Here is a 14,952-nt window from a genome sequence, read left to right as displayed (position 1 = left end):
AAATCTAGACTTAAAACATACCTCTTTACTGCCTCCCATACTTGGTATGGTGCGGTGTGGAACTTCACCCACCTCAGGGTTTTTTGGAATGGACCACCCTGCTGAGTCCTCGTGTGACTGGCACCCCAGTCGCGCGTGCGATGGTGGTCACTGACCATACCTGCGCTGGTGCTGACTACCCCTCACCATGCCTTAGTTATGCTGCCATAGCATAGTGCTGTCACCATGCCTTAGTTATGTTGCCATAGCATAGTGCTGTCATGGACTTTTCATGTGCCACGCCGTACAACCCCCCGCCCTCCTCTCTCTCTCAACTCTCCCTCTCTTGCCTATTCTCACTATGGTATACTGTAACAATATATAGTACCACTGATTACTTATTGACATTAACCATTTTGATTTTCAGTAATACTAACCCACTCTACATCTCTCTTTCTTCCCCCTTACTGTACCTCACTTGTGAGGTATATCATCACCAGTCATCAACCATCCGTGTGTTGGCCCTCCTCTCACCCATCTCACCTGAAGTCCCATCCTCGACTGCCCTATTACTGTCCCCCTATCTGGATTACTGGCCCGTACGACCCACCACATGCCCCTTGACAACTCCCTTCCCCTGGACAAATCCAACGCTGGACTATTTGAACTTTCTGTCACTAAATCAGGATTAATGAATTATCAAACCGGATACGTAATCATCCCACCTCTTGTAACTTTCAGCTCAAGTGCTTAACACCATGTCTTATTCTCTACACCTGACTATCATATGCATTTGTCATGTATACAGACCTTACTGTCCTGTATTGACCCTAGGCAGATGGGTCAGGCCCTTGAGTCGTGGATCTGCTCGAGGTTTCTTCCTATATGTATCTCCAATTCTAGGGAGTTTTTCCTCGCCCCTGTTACCCATGGGCCTCTCTCTTGCTTTTCTTTTCTTCCTTTCTTTCCTTCTTTCTCTGATTGCCTACATTCTGTAAAGCGCCATGATACATGTGTAATGTTTTGGCGCTCTATAAGTACAATAAATTTAATTAAATTAAACAGTGATGGTGGAGAGAGAGACAGACTCATGCAGACACAGTGATATGATGGTGCCCTCCCCTTCTGTGTGGCGTTGACCAGTTGGATATGGCCCTTCTGTGTGGCGTTGACCAGTTGGATATGGCCCTTCTGTGTGGCGTTGACCAGTTGGACCAGTTGGATATGGCCCTTCTGTGTGGCGTTGACCAGTTGGACCAGTTGGATATGGCTCTTCTGTGTGGCGTTGACCAGTTGGACCAGTTCGATATGGCCCTTTTGTGTGGCGTTGACCAGTTGGATGGCCCTTTCACATATAGGCTAAAGATTCATCTGTTTGCCTTATATCTAATTCATTACTTTTTACACAGTTGTGATGTGTATGTGTTGTATGGTTATTGTTTAAATTCAGTTACATTACATTGTATTTAGTCTCTTACTAAAATTGGTATTTATTATATATATATACACACACACACACACACATACACACACACACACACACATGTCAGAAGCACCCCCCCCCCCCCCCTTGGTGCCTGGGGCTGCAGCAGCAGGGTGAACAGGAAGGGGTTAAGAGCAGACAGGAAGGGGTTAAGAGCCAATGTGATTATCCAAATCTTGTGATCCGGACCACGTCCTTGAAAGAGGCCCTTTTATGTGAGCTGAGCAGTCCAGCCTCCCTCTCTGTCTGTACTGGACACACACACACACACACACACACACACACACACACACACACTCACTCACTCACTCACTCATTCACACACACACTCTTCCATAACTCTAGAGAGAAAGCCTAACGATACCGGTGAGTTATACTTATTTACTTACTATATAGACGTCTGCACTGTCTGTTTGTGAAAAGATGTGTGTGTGTGTGTGTGTGTGTGTCTGTATGTGTTTGTATATTTGTGTATGTGTATATGTGTGTGTGTGTGTGTGTATTATGCTTTGAATGACTGTGCCCCTAGGGTAACTGCGAGAGATCCTGTCTTTCCTGTTCCTGTTGGGAAAATTAGCATGGCCATGCTATCCTGAATGCTAACATCGAAAATGAGGTGTTCTGTTTCCCAAGTTTCCCAAGACTGAATGTTTTCCAGTGTAGTTTAGTCCGTAGTTTATCTTTGTGTTATCCATAGATTTGCTGTAATATCGATAACTCCTCTCCATGGATTAAGGAGAAGGGTAGAAGCTCTGTATGAAAGAGCTATAATGTCTTCGGTTTTGTAAAGCCTTGCAAATGAATTTTCCAGACAAACATATGATAAGCAGTAAATTGAATCTGACCTAGATTTGACAGTGCAGGAAGTGTGACTGCCTGAACATCAGATGGTCATGTTGAGAGAGAGAGAGAGAGAGAGAGAGAAGGAGAGAGACACAGAGAGGGAAAGGGAGAGAGAGGGAAAGAGAGATAATGGTTGTGAGAGAGAGAGGAGAAGGAGGGATAGGATGAGGGAATGCATATTTCAGTGTGCTGTATGTACCAGGCACTGAAAACAGAAGGATTTTCATTTCCGTTCGTTCTGAGCAAAAACACACATTTTTTGTTCTTGTTCCAGTGTTCCAAGGCGTCTCCTCCTACTCCTTCTAAATGGGAACCGGTTAGAACGTTACAGAAGAATGGTTAATGATGTTCCAGTGTTCTAAGGCCTCTCCTCTAAAGGGGAACCAGTTAGAATGTTACAGAAGTACAGTTAATAACGTTCCTTTAAAAATGACACTGTCTTTACAAATTGATTTATGGCCAGTGGTACAATAGGCTTTTTTCTGCTCAATAGCCTTGGAGCTTAAATCAATAGACATTAGATATCAATGTAACTGCTAAAAACACTACTGTGCCTGAATTCAGGTGTGAGGCGAGTTTTTAAAACAGGCAATTAGAATAGATCTTCAAAAATGTCTGATAGCCTAATTTCAGGCACTGAAAATAATAGCCTTTCATATGCGTGATGCTACCAACTGCATGACACCAGGCCTATATATTTAGTGTCTCTGGTAGCCTATGTTATTTCACACAATGTTTCACTGATTTAGGCTACATACTTGGATAAGGCAGTTAGATAGTGTTGGATAAGGATATGAAAATCCTTTTTATCAACTCATAAAGGGGAGACACTGATTCATAAAATCTGACTAAATATATCCTATAAGGGGTCTGGGGAACACTTTGTGGGCAGGGGATTTTCCAAGTCTATGGAGTTTTGAATAATATTCAAAGAATAATCATTAAAGAATAATTAATCGGAACAATAAATAATGATAATTAACCGGTTATCTAAATAGTGTTTTCACTCCGGAACAAGTGAAATTGGTTTTGTTTCCGTTTTTGGTTACGTTCATCCAAAAATGTTGTCGGCGAGAGAGAGAGAGAGAGAGAGAGAGAGAGAGAGAGAGAGAGAGAGAGAGAGAGAGAATAAGCCACTATCAGACAGACAAGAGAAAAGAGAGATGAGAGAGTGTCAATGTATATTAAACTTTTTCTTTGTGGGCCACACCTCATGCTGTTAAGATCTTATAGTCTCAGGGTATTGGACTGTCCTCTCTCTCTCTCTTTCTCTCTCTCTCTATCTCTCTCTCTCTCTGTCTCTCTCCCTCTCTTTCTCTCTCTATCTCTCTATATCTTTCTCTCTCTGTCTTTCTCTCTCCCTCTCTTTCTCTATCTCTCTATGTCTCTCTCTCTCTCTCCCTCTCTTTTCTCTTTGTAAGATCACTGCTGTGTCCAAGTCACTGGTGTCTGGAGTCTACATACACACACACACACACACACACACACACACACACACAGACAGGGGGAGTCACTTCATCAGGCTCTAGCATAGTCTCATTTATCATGATGTGATGATTATTGCATGTTATATGATTATATCATGATGTTATGATTATTGCATGCATATGATTATATCATGATGTTATGATTATTGCATTGTCCAGTTTTGACGACCCCCCCCCCCCCCCCCATTCCACTGCAGTTTGTTAGTTTGTTGCCAGACATTTACATATACATTATACTTATATACTATATATACATTATACTTATCATTTACAGAAATAAAAGGCCAGAATGTCTTACGGGACAACAGTTCTTTCCAAAAAACAGGCAAAATGATGTGATTGCACATAACAACTGGGGCAACACTTTTGCACAGAATGATGTGGAGGCTGAACGAGTAGTAGTTTTGCACAGAATGATGTGGAGGCTGAACGAGTAGTAGTTTTGCACAGAATGATGTGGAGGCTGAACGAGTAGTAGTTTTGCACAGAATGATGTGGAGGCTGAACGAGTAGTAGTTTTGAGAATTACGATTCTGATTTGAGCACCCAAGCCACAGAGAGCGACTGTAACAGTGGCACCATCCTGTGTTGCAGAACCCCGCCCCCACCCCCTGACCTTTGACCCCTGGAGCAGAGGAATGTTCCCTGACGACCCGTCCGTGGGGCCGCGCACTCTCTGAGGGTGTGTGGAGGAGGAAGGGGAGGAGCCATGGAGCCAGGGGCGGCGGCATCTGGGGCCCGCCCCCTGCCTGTGATTGGGCTGCGGAGCCTCTCACTGGCCTATCAGGGCCTGCTGGAGATCCCCTACGAGCCCATCCTGCAGCAGAGGGACTCTCTAGAGCTGCTGGACCTCAGCTACAACCTGCTGGACGAGTATCCTTTCTCGGAACACGGGCACTCACACACACACATGTGCTCACAGGTGTGCCATACAGCCAGGAGTGTTACCTGGCTTCGAAAGTGCATGCAGGATTGTTCCCTGGGTTCACAGGTGCATGCAGGATTGTTACCTGGCTTCGAAAGTGCATGCAGGATTGTTCCCTGGGTTCACAGGTGCATGCAGGAGTGTTACCTGGCTTCACAGGTGCATGCAGGAGTGTTACCTGGGTTCACAGGTGCATGCAGAATTGTTACCTGGGTTCACGGGTGCTGGCAGGAGTGCTGGAGAACTAATGAAGAACTGAAGTTAGGTGCTGTGTGTTACCTGCTGTGATTTGAGTTGAATGTTTGGTGGTGATTTGAGTTGAATGTGTGGTGGTGATTTGAATTGAATGTGTGGTGTTGGGGATTTGATTTGATTTAAGTTGAATGTTTGGTGTTGGTGATTTGAGTTGAGTGTTTGGTCTTTGCGATTTGAGTTGAATGTGTGGTGTTTGTGATTTGAGTTGAATGTTTGGTGTTGGTGATTTGAGGTGAATGTGTTGTGGTGATTTGAGTTGAATGTGTTGTGGTGATTTGAGTTGAATGTGTTGTGTTTGTGATTTGAGTTGAATGTTTGGTGTTGGTGATTTGAGTTGAATGTGTTGTGGTGATTTGAGTTGAATGTGTTGTGGTGATTTGAGTTGAATGTGTTGTGTTTGTGATTTGAGTTGAATGTTTGGTGTTGGTGATTTGAGTTGAATGTGTTGTGGTGATTTGAGTTGAATGTTTGGTGTTGGTGATTTTATTTGATTTGAGTTGAATGTTTGGTGTTGGTGATTTGAGTTGAATGTGTTGTGGTGATTTGAGTTGAATGTTTGGTCTTGGCGATTTGAGTTGAATGTGTGGTGTTGGTGATTTGAGTTGAATGTGTTGTGGTGATGAGTTGAATGTTTGGTGTTGGTGATTTGAGTTGAATGTGTTGTGTTGGTGATTTGAGTTGAATGTTTGGTGTTGGTGATTTGAGTTGAATGTGTGATGTTGGTGATTTGAGTTGAATGTTTGGTGTTGGTGATTTGAGTTGAATTTGTTGTGGTGATTTGATTTTAATGTTTTGTGGTTATTTGAGTTGAATGTGTTGTGTTGGTGATTTGAGTTGAATGTTTGGTGTTGGTGATTTGAGTTGAATGTTTGGTCTTGGTGATTTGAGTTGAATGTTGGGTGTTGGTGATTTGAGTTGAATGTTTGGTGTTGGTGATTTGAGTTGAATGTGTTGTGGTGATTTGATTTGAATGTTTGGTGTGTGGTGATTTGAGTTGAATGTGTTGTGTTGGTGATTTGAGTTGAATGTGTTGTGTTGGTGATTTGAGTTGAATGTTTGGTGTTGGTGATTTGAGTTGAATGTTTGGTCTTGGCGATTTGAGTTGAATGTTTGGTGTTGGCGATTTGAGTTGCTTTGTGTTAATGGTTTGATGGTGTCTTGTGTTCCCTGAGGTGTCATGGGGGATGAATTGCGTGTCCTTCCTGTGTGTCCTTGACTGTGTGTGTCCTTTACTGTGTGTCCTTCCTGCGTGTGTCCTTGACTGTTTGTGTCCTTGACTGCGTGTGTCCTTGACTGCGTGTGTCCTTGACTGTGTGTGTCCTTGACTGCGTGTGTCCTTCCTGCGTGTGTCCTTGACTGTGTGTCCTTAACTGTGTGTGTCCTTAACTGTGTGTCCTTGACTGCGTGTCCTTGACTGCGTGTGTCCTTCCTGTGTGTGTCCTTCCTGCGTGTGTCCTTGACTGTGTGTCCTTGACTGTGTGTGTGTGTCCTTAACTGCGTGTCCTTGACTGCGTGTGTCCTTCCTGTGTGTGTCCTTCCTGCGTGTGTCCTTGACTGCGTGTGTCCTTGACTGCGTGTGTCCTTCCTGTGTGTGTCCTTCCTGTGTGTGTCCTTGACTGTGTGTCCTTGATTGCGTGTGTCCTTGACTGCGTGTGTCCTTCCTGTGTGTGTCCTTCCTGTGTGTGTCCTTGACTGTGTGTCCTTGATTGCGTGTGTCCTTGACTGTGCGTGTCCTTGACTGTGCGTGTCCTTGACTGCGTGTGTCCTTGACTGTGTGTCTAACGGAGCCCTGCTCTGCTGGGGGAGCTGGGGAGGCTGAGCACTCTCATCCTGGACTGCAACAACTACTCTGCCCACGTCAAGTTCCCCTACATGCCGGGCCTCAGCACTCTCTGGATCAACAAGAACAAGATCGGCAACCTGCCCACCATCGTCGAGGAGATACGCTGCAAGTTCCCCAACATCAAGTGAGACACGCACGCACACGCACACACACGCACACACACGCACGCACACGCACGCACACACACACACACACACAGATGGTCTAGATGATGACCACACACTTGCTGATGGTGCGCTGGCTAACACAATCTCAGACGTATGTACACACACACATACACACACACACACTGTGATGAGGTGGTGTAAGACTCTTTGCTGTAGTTAGGTTACTCTCCTAGCAGAGCGACCACTGAAGCCGTGGGTTTGTGGAGGCAGAGCAGACCGTTAAAAAAAACACTCTTCTGTAGCTGTACACCAGATACACACACACACACACACTAGCCTTTTTGTGTGGAGCAGACCGTTAAATAAAAAACACTCTTCTGTAGCTGTACACCAGATACACACACACACACACACTAGCCTTTTTGTGTGGAGCAGACCGTTAAATAAAAAACACTCTTCTGTAGCTGTACACCAGATACACACACACACACACACACTAGCCTTTTAGTGTGGAGCAGACTCTAATGGTAGAGGTGTGATCTCCATCTCTCTAATGGCAGAGGTGTGATCTTTCATCAGTTTTATATGCCCATGCGGATGATTGGGTAATGAGTTTCATCTGATAATAGGTTGACAGTAGAATCAGAATGAGTGACACACTCATGTGTGTGATGATGGGTTTTCCTCAGTTTGACCTGAGATCTCAAACAAACAGTGTGTGTCAGTACAGTGACCGTGCCAGATTTAAACTATGGGATCAGCTGATGTCAAGTGTGTGATGGTCGTTAAGACCGTTGGCACAGGCTCAAGTACGGTGGCCTGGAAGTGCAAAATAAATAACAATGGTAAACTAGAAAATGCAATTCCAGGGAATTACCATTGCATGTAAATGCAAAAAAGCTGCTGTGTATAACATTATATTACTTACAGTATGATTATTCAGATTACACAGTCTTACAGTATTCTTGAAAACCACTTACTTGGTTAGATGTTAGCTTAGAGTATATGACAGACAGTAAAAATAAATGGTCAATTCAATATTGATCAACATTCTTTGTTTTAATACAGCAGAATGATACTCAGAATACACTAATGAACACTTACCAATGTAAGCTTGAAGTAAAAATCACAGTGTGTATATATATATACAGAACTTGATAATGCCAATCATATTATCCTAAGACAGATCTATTTATCAGTGGTAACTCTGAACTGGCAGCAACAGCTAGAGGCCTCAGTTAATGGTATTAGGTCAAATTTGATGGTGATACACTGAAGAATAAAAGAGTCAGCCCTTCAGATGATCAGTTTTAGACAGAACTTAGGTTAGAATCCTTTTTTTCACACAGCACAGCTCAGGTCTAAAAAGAGAGGTCTAACAGCACAGCTATGTTTCACAGATGTTACAGCACAGGAATGATTCAAAGGTATGAATGGTTGACAAATATGATTCACAGGTATACATGTTCCATATAGTTAGTGAGTATAGTCCTCACACAACAATATAGTTCTCAGAATGTCTCAGTGTAGATCTCAGATAAGTCTCAGTATGGTTAAATGGTATGTGCACAGATATGGTTACATGTTTGTAAGAATGTATGTTAGTATGTTGCTAGCAACATTGTCAGAGATGTATGGTTGACAGGTGTGCACACAGACAGGCACACACGTAATGTCATACATGGTCATCACCACTGGTCTGGTCTGGAACCTAAAAGACAAAAGCAAACAAGTTTAACAGTTATGCCAAAACAATACAAGGAATGTCTGCAATTGTCCTAACAGTATTCATGGCTTTCATAAGGTCCCTTTCCACAGGAGTATAATCAAGCACCAAATGCATTCATAATCTAGGTGCTTGATTGTATACACCTGTGGAAAGGGACCTGATGAAACCCATCAAAAGACGAACTATGATAGCATACCGTGATAGTGTTTACTTAGGCTACGTAAGAATCAGGAGCATAGAATGAAAATGTAGCCATGGCCTATTTGATACACAAACAAGCGGTGAACAACGTTACAAATTTGGTAAAAATAAAAACAGGAGCATATTTGTTAGCTTTAACTAAAATGTGAACGGTGGAAGCTATAACGTTATGACCATCAACAATGAGTCACGTTATTCATGCCCTTCATGACACCCATGCAATCAAGCACCAGTCTGCATTCATAATCTATTCTAGGTGCTTGATTCTATACACCCGTGTAAAGTGACCTGATGTCGAATAAAATCAGAGCCATAGTATCTGTAGGCCTACTTACTTCTCTGGTTTACGTTAACATTCTAGTTAAAACGCTGCTGGTTAGTAGGCCTAATGAACAAATGTAACGTTAACGTTAGTGCATTAGGCCTATGTTTGATTGTCGTTATCTATCGAAACCTACAGCTAACCGGTCACTGTAACGTTGACAACATATTAACGTTGATTAACAGTGGGTTTCCTTACATAATCAACGTAGCAAGGTGCTAACGTCCACTAGCCTATTTCACTGTTCATGTTAAAACGTCAACGTTACCTAACGTTATAACGTTAGTGTAGTTTATATCTTTCATACATTCATACATATATAACGCTAACGTTACATAATGTTTGACGACATAAATGACTCAAATACCAAAAACCAGAACACTTACCTTGTCTGTAATTAGAGAAATGTGCCTCTGAATGAGAGTTTCACGAGCAAATAAAGTGACCACGGCACAGCAGCTGAAGACGTTCAGCAGATTCACAGCTCCAGGTAGCTCTGCTACTGTTGATTGCTTTCAGGTGGAGGTCACGTCATAATGCTAAAAGTTGCCGCCACGGCGGTCAATGTTAACTCTATGAGAATTTCTTGCTCTTTTATCGTAAATATCTCAAAAAGTATAAAGTTCACAAATGTAAAAAGATATTGTACAATTATCCGTTACAAGACCTTTGTAGGAGTGTTTGAATGACGTCAAACGGTTCAGTGGTTTTAGAGCCTTTGAAAGTTAAATTTGGTCGGAAGAAGAATAATAATAATAAGAACAGCGATAATAGACCATTGCATTTACATGCAATGCAATGAATTATTTACAAGATTAAACCGTAGTACGGTGGCCTGGAAGTGCAAAAAAAAATAACAATGGTAAATTAATTATTTACAAGATTAATAACAAATGTACAAGTTTTTAAACAAATGTACAATGTTTTAAGGAAATTTAAATTTTTTTAAACAAATTTACAAGTTTTAAACAAATTTACAATGAGTGAACAAATGTACAAGTTTTTAAACAAATGTAAGTTTTTTATGGAAAGGGTAGGTACAATAGACGGAGGTAGTGGCTACAGTAAGTGAGGTGGCTACACAAAGTTCCAGCCTGATCACTCTCCTCACTATATTCCTTGGGGAATATTCTTTGCGACCAGACAGTCCAGCCTCTTTAAGTTTGTTTTTTAAACCGCGCAGACTAATCTTAACCCCATGCAAGGTGGCCATCATGTCAACTATGACATTATAAGAATGGCCTCGATTAAAGTAGTAAATTATCTGACGAATAGCGGCTTTTTTAATACATTTTGGCTAACAACAAGGCTAGAAACTTGTAAATTTGTTCACTCATTGTAAATTTGGTCACTCATTGTAAATTTGTTTAAAACTTGTAAATTTGTTTAAAAAATTGTACATTTTTTTTTTTTTTAATAACACCAAAGAGTTTTTTGTACCTTAAAATAATGTTTCCAAAATCGTTTCAGTGGTTCATCAACTTGTAACAGGGTAAACGGCACTTCTGCATTCGCTTCACAGCCCTCTATCGGCTATAACCGCACTATGTAAGTTTGCCAGATCGGGTAGCGGATCTGTAGTTCGATGGAATGAGACATAAGAAACTACAAATTTGACTTGCATCTGATGTCACAATACATTGTACTTTCATAAACCGTGCAACATATTCTACCTTGTCTATGGACATCGTTATTTGCAAAGCCGGTGCTGGATAAACAAATAGAGTGCGTGCAACAGAGGGAAAGTTCTTTGGTGTTGCTTTAAAACATTGTACATTTGTTTAGATTTCAGCTGAAGGTGACTGTGGACTTGAGACTTGTGTTCTAAATGGTGTTATTTCCCGCCTCCCACAGGATTCTGAGCATGATGAACAATGAAGCAGCTCCCAGCTACTTTAATGGAGGAAGTCTGCCACAGTACCTGGACTACAGGTAAGTTCACCTCACCCATAAACATGATAGAAGTACTATAAGTAATGTATAAGACTGTAATTTAGAGGGCAATGATATATTAGAGGTATTACAGACTATCACAGAAGTATTACAGATAGGGATGTAACGGTATGAAAATTTAAAGCGATGGTTCGGAGTAATTTCACCCTAGGGTCCTTTGCACCATGACCCCGAGCCAAATACCCTCCCAGAACCTTTTTTCCCTCGGTCGAACCCTGGTCGAGTAGTGCTCTCAGAAACTAATGACGTTCTGCAGTCGTAATGGAACCAACTTTTATCTCGTAAATTACCCCACTAATAATGCCCTGAATGGTACGAAACTTCTGCAGTAGTACAACTATGACCTTTAGTCCAATAATGAGGCATTAAAAAGTTTGTAAGTGCACCAGGAGTTTATTTAAATAAGACTTGCCATATTATCTGCTACTATACCGCTGCGTCGACGTTTCTTCCATGATTTGGGAAAAGCCCGTAAAAGTCCTGGCAGGAAGCATGCATAAGGATGTAGATCCAGGAATGCACTAATATTTTGTTCGTAGTCCAGTTTGCAACAATTATTAGTTAACACTAAGTTGTAAACACTTCGGAAAAAAATATTAAAAACTGGATATACCAAAAAACGTTGATGTAATCGCTTCCTGCCAGGACTTTTACAGGCTTTTCCCAAATCACGGAAGAAACGTCGACGCAGCGGTATATAGCGACTCACGGTTATAGTGACCAAAATTATCACGGTTTTCGGTATTATCGCAATATTTTTAAAAGTGGGTTCAATATGTTCAGAAAGCTTCAAAAGTTTCAAAAAGTGTGACAGCATTTACTATATTACAAAATATAGGCAAAACCTTATCAAAAGTGCAACCTTTAACCAGGGACGCTGGAATTCATTTTCACCTGGGAGTGCTCATAGAGGGGGTGCTGAGGGAGGGTAAAAAAATCGTTACTGAGTAGATGTGATTCTTTTAGGTGGCCTATTGCTACTGGAGAAGGGCATATTTTCATTCACATTCATAGGCCTACATCCTGACTGCACAAACAAACCTGGCTGAGCTGAGCATTCTTAATTCATAGCATAACGTTACCAAGGCATTGTGTGTTGTCCCGTTCACTTTTTCCTTGGTCATGTTTAATTGGCTTTGTGCCACAATTAAATCCATCAAGTAGATAACAGAATCAGTAGGGTACCAGTTTTGTTTCATTGTACCAGGCCTACTGTATGTCAAAAGCAGGCTCGGATGAAGCTGGGAAGGATTAAACACACGGTTTCAACACTGTTGTAATCATCCGTGATAATCATGATATTTGAAATGGAAACGGTAATTGTTATCGTCAACATTTTTATCGCGGTTTACCATTATATCGGTAATCGTTACATCCCTAATTACACTATGACACAGTAGATCTCTTATACAGTAGTATTACACTATAGATCTCTTATACACAGTATTACACTATGATACAGTAGATCTCTTATACGGCAGTATTACACTAATATAGATCTCTTATACGGTAGTATTACACTACGACACAGTAGATCTCTTATACAGTAGTATTAGATCTCTTATACACAGTATTACACTATGATACAGTAGATCTCTTATACAGTAGTATTACACTATAGATCTCTTATACACAGTATTACACTATGATACAGTAGATCTCTTATACGGCAGTATTACACTAATATAGATCTCTTATACGGTAGTATTACACTACGACACAGTAGATCTCTTATACAGTAGTATTAGATCTCTTATACACAGTATTACACTATGATACAGTAGATCTCTTATAAGGCAGTATTACACTACTATAGATCTCTTATACGGTAGTGTTACACTACGATACAGTAGATCTCTTATACAGTAGTATTACACTATAGATCTCTTATACGGCAGTATTACACTACTATAGATCTCTTATACGTTAGTGTTAGACTACTATAGATCTCTTATATAGTAGTGTAACACTACGATGCAATAGATCTCTTATACGGTAGTGTTAGACTATTATAGATCTCTTATACAGTAGTGTTACACTATGATGCAGTAGATCTCTTATACGGTAGTGTTAGACTACTATAGATCTCTTATACGGTAGTGTTACACTACTATAGATCTCGGTAGTGTTACTTTAGTTTTCTTACGTGAGGGAATGATAATGAGTAGTGTTGATTATCCCTTGTCTCTGCTCTGACCTGCAGGCTGTATGTGATCAGTCAGCTGTCCAGTCTGGAGGTCCTGGACGACACCGAGGTTCAGGAGGAGGAGCGTGCGCTAGCCAGGAGGACCTACCGCGTGCAGCGCTTACGCGAGAGCAACAAGAGAAAGAAAGACCTGCCCCACTGACTTCACGAGCACTTACTGCTGAGGAAGACAAAACTGTCCCACTGACCAAACAAGGGCAGCAAGAGGACAGAACTGCCATGATCCTCCCTCATTCCTCCAGTGCACCAGCCAGTTAGCGCTAGGCCACCTGCCCCCCCTGTGTGCAAGCCAGTTAGCGCTAGGCTACCTGTCCCCCTTGTGTGCTAGCCAGTTAGCGCTAGGTTACCTGTTCCTCCAGTGTGCTAGCCAGTTAGCGCTAGGCTACCTGTCCCCCTTGTGTGCAAGCCAGTTAGTGCTAGGCTACCTGTCCCCCCTGGGTGCAAGCCAGTTAGCGCTAGGCCACCTGTCCCCCTTGTGTGCAAGTCAGTTAGCGCTAGGCTACCTGTCCCCCTTGTGTGCAAGTCAGTTAGCGCTAGGCCACCTGTCCCCCTTGTGTGCAAGTCAGTTAGCGCTAGGCTACCTGTCCCCCTTGTGTGCAAGCCAGTTAGTGCTAGGCTACCTGCCCCCCCTGTGTGCTAGCCAGTTAGCGCTAGGTTACCTGTTCCTCCAGTGTGCTAGCCAGTTAGAGCTAGTCTACCTGTCTTCCCAGGTGCTAGCCAGTTGTCACTAGGCTACCTGCCCCACACCATCCCTCTGTGCTGGCCAGTTAGTGCTAGGCTACCTGTTCCTTCAGTGTGCTAGCCAGTTAGTGCTAGGCTACCTGTTCCTTCAGTGTGCTAGCCAGTTAGCGCTAGGCTACCTGTTCCTTCAGTGTGCTGGCCAGTTAGTGCTAGGCTACCTGTTCCTTCAGTGTGCTAGCCAGTTAGCGTGAGGATACTTGTGGCCCTTTCCAGTAGACTTGTAAATACGTCGCCCGAGTTGGAAAGTGTAAATTACCCAGCTTTCTTGCGGCATTTCACGCAGGCACGCCCCCTTTACCTCAGAGTACTTGAGGGTACCCCGAGGTGGACGTACGACCTTACGACAAACATGGCTGCGCCCATAGTTGAGATGAGATGACATGTATTTTTTTAGCATATGTACTGTGTTGGTCATTTTAATGTTGATGCAATGCTCTTACACACTTGATTACATTGCTGCTTGAATCCGATCACCAATTCATGCATTGCACGGTCTTGCTGTGCGTGCAATACAATGTAACAATTTGTTTTCCAGCCGTTTAGCTAGAGGCTACATGTAGCACAAAACAATAACAATGACTAGCCTCCTGCTAATGCCCCTCGTGGCTCGAGAGAAACGCATTCCTTTAGCAACTCATTCGTACATGTTGTACGGGTGGGTGTACGATGATTTACAAGTCTAATGGAAAGGGGTATTGTTTCTCCAGTGCCATTTAGCCAGTGTGTACGTGTCTGATGAAACCAGCCCTTCCCCAGGACTCTATCACAACACCTACTCGAAGGACAGGGAGACTTGGTGGGAACTTCTAAGCTGTTCAACCTCAGTGGAGGAAGCTACTTCACCGGCAATGAAAACAGCACTGACTAAATGTGAATTA

At 42.5% G+C, this 14,952-nt stretch overlaps 1 protein-coding gene and 1 long non-coding RNA gene across 2 annotated transcripts; one reads left to right on the top strand and one right to left on the bottom strand.

Annotated features, from left to right (window-relative positions):
- Window positions 1-1,740: 1,740 nt before the first annotated feature.
- LOC143127900 (leucine-rich melanocyte differentiation-associated protein) lies at window positions 1,741-14,186 on the top strand. The gene is made up of 5 exons (XM_076289605.1): window positions 1,741-1,828; window positions 4,387-4,665; window positions 6,760-6,939; window positions 11,029-11,106; window positions 13,331-14,186. Exons 2-5 carry the CDS (start codon window positions 4,502-4,504, stop codon window positions 13,473-13,475), a joined length of 567 nt encoding a protein of 188 aa, XP_076145720.1. The 5' UTR covers window positions 1,741-1,828; window positions 4,387-4,501; the 3' UTR covers window positions 13,476-14,186.
- LOC143127901 (uncharacterized) lies at window positions 14,039-14,310 on the bottom strand. The gene is made up of 3 exons (XR_012987720.1): window positions 14,233-14,310; window positions 14,155-14,193; window positions 14,039-14,115 (listed from the first exon to the last, which is right to left on the bottom strand). It is a non-coding gene; the product is annotated as an uncharacterized LOC143127901 (long non-coding RNA).
- Window positions 14,311-14,952: the final 642 nt, after the last annotated feature.

This window comes from Alosa pseudoharengus, unplaced genomic scaffold (genome assembly GCF_046254945.1).
Source record: "Alosa pseudoharengus isolate Yale_2024_CS ecotype anadromous, Long Island Sound unplaced genomic scaffold, YU_APseudo_1.1 YU_APseudo_1.1_scf_17, whole genome shotgun sequence".
NCBI classification, from domain to species: Eukaryota; Metazoa; Chordata; class Actinopteri; order Clupeiformes; family Clupeidae; genus Alosa; species Alosa pseudoharengus.
Note: the sequence above shows the minus strand (reverse complement) of the source record. Positions and strands in the feature narration are given on the sequence as shown.